Source organism: Octopus bimaculoides, chromosome 10, assembly GCF_001194135.2.
Source record: "Octopus bimaculoides isolate UCB-OBI-ISO-001 chromosome 10, ASM119413v2, whole genome shotgun sequence".
Classification (NCBI taxonomy): Eukaryota; Metazoa; Mollusca; class Cephalopoda; order Octopoda; family Octopodidae; genus Octopus; species Octopus bimaculoides.
Genome location: NC_068990.1, coordinates 94,283,098 through 94,290,113, shown reverse-complemented (window position 1 = coordinate 94,290,113; position 7,016 = coordinate 94,283,098). Strand labels below are relative to the sequence as shown.

Here is a 7,016-nt window from a genome sequence, read left to right as displayed (position 1 = left end):
CGATGGTCACTCCAGACAAAAGCTTGTTCAATTCTTCGTCGTTACGGATGGCCAACTGCAAGTGACGGGGAATAATTCTTGATTTCTTGTTGTCTCTGGCAGCATTTCCTGCCAATTCCAACACCTCGGCAGCCAAATATTCCATCACAGCGGCCAAGTAGACTGGGGCCCCGGCACCAACACGTTGAGCATAGTTTCCCTTACGGAGAAGACGGTGGATACGACCGACGGGGAATTGTAGCCCGGCACGGGATGAGCGGGTCTTGCTCTTTCCTTTCGCTTTACCTCCTTTACCACGGCCAGACATTATAAAATACTTCAACAGTTAGGCAATGAACAGCAAAATGATAATCCAATAAAGTCTATTTGACTTTAAATAAGCCTTAGTAGGCTCCAGCTGCTAATTAGGTAGAGTTGGTATAATTATCATGTGACTCAGATATTTTCTTCAATTTTGACCAATGAAATTACAAGGCGCCAACTTAAAAATCGCCGTTTGCGTCAACTTGTAAATAGGAAGCAGATCCGGAAGTGATGAATGAAAGAACGAGGGAGAAAAATGCTATTTCAATTCGTCCACAAAATGCCTGTTGCGGACCCCTCCCCCACTAACTAGGTCTTAACAAAAATTTACCTCGCAAATGTAATCATCTGTTGCTGGTACTTAGTTACCGCCTTTCAATTCGACCTTAAATCCAGTCAGGGGCAAACTGCCAGGCGGAATTCTGGTTTAAGCACCCCATTATAACCTTTCATAACTTTATTTTTGGGGAATTTGTGCTCTACACATAATTCATATGATTACCCACTTTCAATAATTTTTAATGTTTTGCCTTCGATTTTGTTTCATTTTCAATTATTTTTACGGTAGAGATGGACCATATGTAATCTGAACCTTTCCCCCCCTTATTTATTAATTTTTTTTTACGGAATCCCACGTTTTAGGCTATGGAGATTCCGATTCTGAAAAAAAATTTTTTGAAAAATTTCAATTCCCCCCCCCACCAAGCAGGCTATTTACATGCTAGAAATAACAGCCAAATCTCACAAAACTAGTGTTAGGGTTAGGTTTACCCTGTGGATCTATATAAAAACTGGGGGGGGGGGAATCGAAATTTTGAAAATTTTTTCAGAATCGGAATCTCCATAGCCTAAAACGTGGGATTCCGTAAAAAAAAAATAAAATAAAACAAGGGGGGAAAGGTTCAGATTACATACAGTCCATCTCTACCATTTTTACGCTTTTTTAACCCTTCGTCGTTATTACTTTCTTTCTCTCTCTCTCTCTCTCTCTATATATATATATATATACACACACATTTAGTTATGAGGGAAGAACTCGGATTTTGTGTATTTTCCGAAGTCCCCTCCCCACTCCATTGGAAAAGATTTTTCACACAAATTTCTTTATAATCCTAATATTTGCCGTTTGAAAAGTATTTCTATAAAATTTCATTGAAAAAAAAAAACATTTTCCTAAAAGTTACGAGGGCAAAGCTCGGATCGTGATAGATCTATTTAGCTGTGATACCCTTTTCGTTTCTTTGTCACTTTCTCCTCATAAACACATTTAATGGTCTATTGTTGAGATTTAAGCAAAGCATCCGGACTGTTAAAAAATATTTTTCATAGTCGTGTGAATTTCTTTGTTAGTGTTCGGATACATTTTTCTGAAAATTCAAATTCTGGTGCTTAAAACCAGAATTCCGCCAACCCCCGTAATTCTAATTTCGAGGGGTAATTTGGGACAAGCGATCGTTTTGGTAGGCATAGGGTTAGGGTGTCCCAAATTGCCCCCATTCGAACGGTACTCCATTTCCTTTGTTCCTGATTTGTCCGAAATCTGAGGATTTCGTGGTGATGGGGAAAAATATAAAAACTTTAGAATTAATTTTTGTTGGCTGCATGATTAGAATTCCGGTACTAAAAAGTACCAAGATTCCTTCCAAATCACCAAAGTTCTAAGTGGATTTCGAAGACGTTAACTGAAAGAATTCTTCCGGGTGAAAGGTGTTATGCAAGTTACGATACAATGAATGTGGGGGTAAAATCTAAATTCACTATTTTTCTTTGTAAACATCTGAAATGCATGTTAAATATCCATTTCAGAAAGTGGAGAAAACAACTGGGTGTATTTTAAACGAGTCCTAGCATGCATTATGGCAAATGTGGCATTGCAAGATGATCGGAAGTCAGTGATGGTGAAATCAAAAGTAAAATCGCAAATCAATAGAAAGTCGAAAGTAACAATCATGAGAATATGGGTGGTCCTGAAAAGGACCGTTATTCTGAGCAAGTTCTAAGTAGATTTACTTGCTGCTGGTGTACTTGGTGACAGCCTTGGTACCCTCAGAGACTGCGTGCTTGGCCAACTCACCAGGGAGGAGAAGACGGACAGCAGTCTGAACCTCACGGCTACTGATGGTTGAACGTTTGTTGTAGTGAGCCAAACGGCTGGCTTCAGAAGCTATTCTTTCGAACAGATCGTTGACGAAACTGTTCATGATGGACATAGCTTTGCTGGAGATGCCAGTGTCGGGGTGGACTTGTTTCATTACTTTGTAGATGTAGATGGAATAACTTTCCTTCCTCTTCCTCTTTCGTTTCTTGTCTCCGGCAGGGCGAGTGGCCTTGGCCTTGGAGGCCTTCTTGGCTCCTTTCGAAGCAGTTGCTGGTGCTGGTGGCATTGCGTCAGTTACACAGAAGTGAATTAACTGTCCAACTCCTTGCCTACTCTATTTATAGTTGACAAGTAGGCTCAGCGGAGCAACTGGCTGACGTTGCGCGCCTTTCAATTTCATTGGTGGACTTTGACAGCAGCCTAATCACGTGACATAAGCCTGCTCGTTTTCGCTTAAGCAGCTGTTGACTGCTGGAGCCTACTAACTTGTGAATCCTTAAGTTGTATTATGCCTTACACACCGAAAACGGTAGTTTTGTTATGGGACTTCAACACTATCCTGCGCGCATCGATAGTGTAGGCTCTACCAATTGAAAAGGGAATCCATGCCACAAGGGTCTTACTAGACAGCTATAATCTAGCAAACCGCTACCAACTGGGTGAGCCGAGCGTTCCACAGTGGACGTGGAGTAACAACGACGGCTCACTCAGATCGTATATAGACAGAATATTCGTTAAGGAAAGAGATAAGCATAGCCTTAATTGTATTGTGCCTTACGCGGATCACAAACTTGTGACGTGTGAGGTACAGGTAGAAAGTGTTATAGACAGGGACCCGGGTATTGGAAAATGAACAAGTCTATTTTGGCTTTTGATGCTTTCCGTACCCGGATTAAGGAGTTAGTTCAGAGGGCGTTATGTGGCACCATCATTAATAATAGATGGTGTCTAGTCCTCAAGAGAGCCATCCGTCTTGAGTTCATTAGATTTAGCAAGCAGCTAAGTTTAGATAGGACTAGAATAGAGGGTGACTTAGTTAAGAGCCTAGATGAGGCAATGGAATCTGGCTCCGTGCCTAGAGTGTTGGCGGCGAGAACAGTCTTGTACCGTCACCTCATTGTCAAACATGAAAGATGCCGAATTAGAGCTAAGGTACGCGCTGGGAAACGAGAAGGTATTAACGTAGCCAGATGGGCTCGTCATGTAGAGAGTCAGAAGGGCAAAAAGTCCTGTATTAAGTCTTTAACTAACAAACAGGGTCGCAAGGTCTATGGACAGGAGATGCGAAAGGCTTTTCACCAGCATTTTGCTCAGTTGTTTGGGGAGAGCGGTACGCTTGAGCGCGGGGAGCCCTTAAGGGACTTCCTAGCTGTGTATTTTGAGTTGATTCCAAGGAACCAAACGGTCAATTCAAAAGTTTACATCAACAACTAATGAAACTGGAGGAAGCAAAGTAAAACGGCCAGAATTGACAAATGGTAAAGGAATCGTGTTCTTCCATGACAACGCAAGACCATACAGGTCTTTGCTAACTCGTGAAAAATTATTGGAGCTTGGTTGTGAAGTGATATCACATCCACTATATAGCCCTGACCTTGCACCATCAGATTACCATTTATTTCGAAGTTTGCAAAATTCTTAGAATGGTAAAACTTTCAATAATGATGATGACCTGAAATCGCACTTCGGATTTTGGCTGAAAAGGACCAGAGCGCGAAATCATGAGGTTGCCAGAAAGATGGCAAAAGGTCATCGAACAAAATGGAAATATATAATTGATTAAAGTTCACTCTTTGTATGAAAAAAAAAATGATTTATTTCACACTAAAAAAACGAAATTACTTTCTTGCCAACCCAAGACCCGCTCATCCCGTGCCGGGCTTCAGTTCCCCGTCGGTCGTATCCACCGTCTTCTCCGTAAGGGAAACTATGCTCAACGTGTTGGTGCCGGGGCCCCAGTCTACTTGGCCGTTGTGATGGAATATTTGGCTGCCGAGGTGTTGGAATTGGCAGGAAATGCTGCCAGAGACAACAAGAAATCAAGAATTATTCCCCGTCACTTGCAGTTGGCCATCCGTAACGACGAAGAATTGAACAAGCTTTTGTCTGGAGTGATCATCGCCCAGGGCGGTGTCCTTCCCAACATCCAGGCTGTCCTTCTCCCCAGGAAGACTCAGAAGGCAACCAAGTAAATTAATACGGAGGCATTTTGTCTTTATCAACGGCCCTTTCCAGGGTCTCTCACACTTTGCATATTGTTTTCTTTCGATTTCTTCATTGCGATTTTTTTCATATGAAGAATATTTGGGGCTAATGTAGTTTAGCACCTCTCCTGGAAAAATGCATTTAAAAAAATTTTTTTCCGGATTCCTACGTTTTAAATGTCGCAGATTACGAATATGCAATACGAAAGAAAAAAAGAATCTTTTCAAATTTCACCTCCCCCAATTAAAAGTTTGGAACTTTTTTTTCGAAATTTAAAATGCCCACCTCAACCTCCCCTTCGCCCATCCATTATCTTTCATATACACGTACATGCATCCATTGTGCAAATGTGTGAGTGTATACGAATACATAGAGCTGAATACGCTCACACACACAACACGAACACCCACATACATTGCGAGTGCTTCACTATTCAAGTAATGAACATGAAAGTCAATGCGCGTGCGCGTTTCATCCACTTTAACAAAAATAAATAAAAAATTTTTTTTAAGGAAATCAACGAACAACCAGTGACAGATCTGAGACCAAAAACGATTGATTGTCAGGTTACTTTTGGGTGATAGTTAACAATTGGCTAGTTTGGTAAGGGAGTATGGAATCGATTTCCCATAATTTATCAAAAACCGATGACGCCATTTCTCCACCAGTTTGCAAGTTATTGTATACATTACAAATTTGTAATCTTGCTACTGTTTATAACTCAATGAACAGAACAACAATCTATTTGGAAAACATTTGATGAAGTGAGCCGAAACAAACTCTTTGGAGATAGTTGAACACAGGCCGCTTGAACGACAGCAAAGAATTAATATCTTAATTGGTAAGCCAAAAGAAATTGAAATATTCACGTCTCTCGTCTGTAAACATCTGATTGCAAATGTTTACTTTTGAAAACACTTCAAAAATAAATCTCGAAGACGAAAAATTAAAATTTACTGCTTCTTATAATGGGAGCAGGTTCTCACGAGTTCCCTCCCTTATATCATTTCTTTGAAAATGTCTTTAAGAATTGTCATTTGGCCAGGATTCTTCTATCTCCTTTTTATTATTACCAGTCGACCAATTAAATCAATCAGCTGGCTTGTAGGAATCCTTTCGTTGCAGTTCACAACCTCATCGATGACACACCCATGTTACTCCAGTCCTATCTCTATCGAAATGCAAAGATGTTACTTAACACAAACTATTCTGTGCAAGTGAATTTGGCCTCACCGAGGCAATAAAAATCACCATTTGAGGCATGATCGTTACCAGCGTCGCCTTGCTGGCACGCGAAAAAACATTCGAGCGAGGTCGTTGCCAGTGCCGCTGGACTGGCTCCTGTGCAGGTGGCACGTAAAATACTCCATTTGAGTGTGGTCGTTGCTAGTACCGCCTGACTGGCCTTCGTGCCGGTGGCACGTAAAAGCACCCACTACACTCTCGGAGTGGTTGGCGTTAGGAAGGGCACCCAGGTGTAGAAACTATGCCAGATCAGAGATTGGAGCCTGGTGAAGCCATCTGGTTTGCCAGTTCTCAGTCAAATCGTCCAACCCATGCTAGCATGGAAAGCGGACGTTAAACGATGATGATGACGAATATATACCTAAGTATCATTTATACTATCCACTAATCATATGTATACAAATTCTTCATAATTTTTACAAATTTTTTATAATCTTTATAATTTTAATGATTTTTTAATTTTAAAAGATAGTTTTTTATTTCTTTTATAATTTTTTAAATAATTCTAGAAATAATTTTTATAATTTTTTTATAATTTTTATAATGTATATATATATATACTTATGTCTACTTATATGGGCGTATATGCCTTCAGACCAGTATATAATCATTATTTATGAGCATAAGTGTACATATGTGTGAGTATTGGATGTATAAAAGGCATATAGCAGGATATTGGTGTGTATGGATGTATTAGTAAATGCATTAAGGTTTGTATAGATATCTGGGCATAACTACAGATTCCGGCCCCGCCATCTACGGATGCACAAAATGGAGAAAAAGAAACAAATATGGACGACTTGTTCCGAAACACCCCCAAGTGGGGAACGGTCCTCAAAAGTAACCCCCAATTGTTTTCTCCCCAAATTCCTATGTTCACGTAATCTACATAGTCCGAGGTATATTTGTAGAAAATTTCATTAAAAAATATCTATTTTCATGAAAGTTAAGACGAATTGAAGCGGACGCTGGTGAATTTCCTAAAACATTCTCCCCCCAAAGTTTTGCATATTCGGAATCTACATGATATAATACATATTCGTAGAAAATTTCATTAAAAAATATTCATTTTTCTGAAAGTTATGTTCATCCAAAGTCGGTGGGGCAGGAATCTGTAGTTATGCATATATATATATATATATATATATATATATATATATATATA

At 39.9% G+C, this 7,016-nt stretch overlaps 3 protein-coding genes across 3 annotated transcripts in view; 1 reads left to right on the top strand and 2 right to left on the bottom strand.

The window, feature by feature from the left end:
* Positions 1 to 4: 4 nt before the first annotated feature.
* LOC106875094 (histone H2A) lies at positions 5 to 387 on the bottom strand (the record flags this gene model as incomplete). Its single annotated transcript, XM_014923073.2, has 1 exon — positions 5 to 387. A coding segment is annotated over exon 1 (303 nt), but the record flags the coding sequence as incomplete, so codon positions are not given.
* A 1,824-nt stretch (positions 388 to 2,211) lies between these two features.
* Positions 2,212 to 2,733, bottom strand: LOC106875104 (histone H2B, gonadal). The gene has a single exon (XM_014923085.2). The coding sequence runs from the start codon at positions 2,685 to 2,687 to the stop codon at positions 2,310 to 2,312; it is 378 nt and encodes a 125-aa protein (XP_014778571.1). The 5' UTR covers positions 2,688 to 2,733; the 3' UTR covers positions 2,212 to 2,309.
* A 724-nt stretch (positions 2,734 to 3,457) lies between these two features.
* LOC106875093 (histone H2A) overlaps positions 3,458 to 7,016 on the top strand; it is a 6,725-nt gene continuing 3,166 nt past the window's right edge. Inside the window, exons 1-2 of the mRNA XM_014923072.2 lie at positions 3,458 to 3,667; positions 4,261 to 4,589. Of these exons, the coding sequence (XP_014778558.2) occupies positions 3,458 to 3,667; positions 4,261 to 4,589 (539 nt within the window). The remainder of the gene's footprint in view (positions 3,668 to 4,260; positions 4,590 to 7,016) is intronic.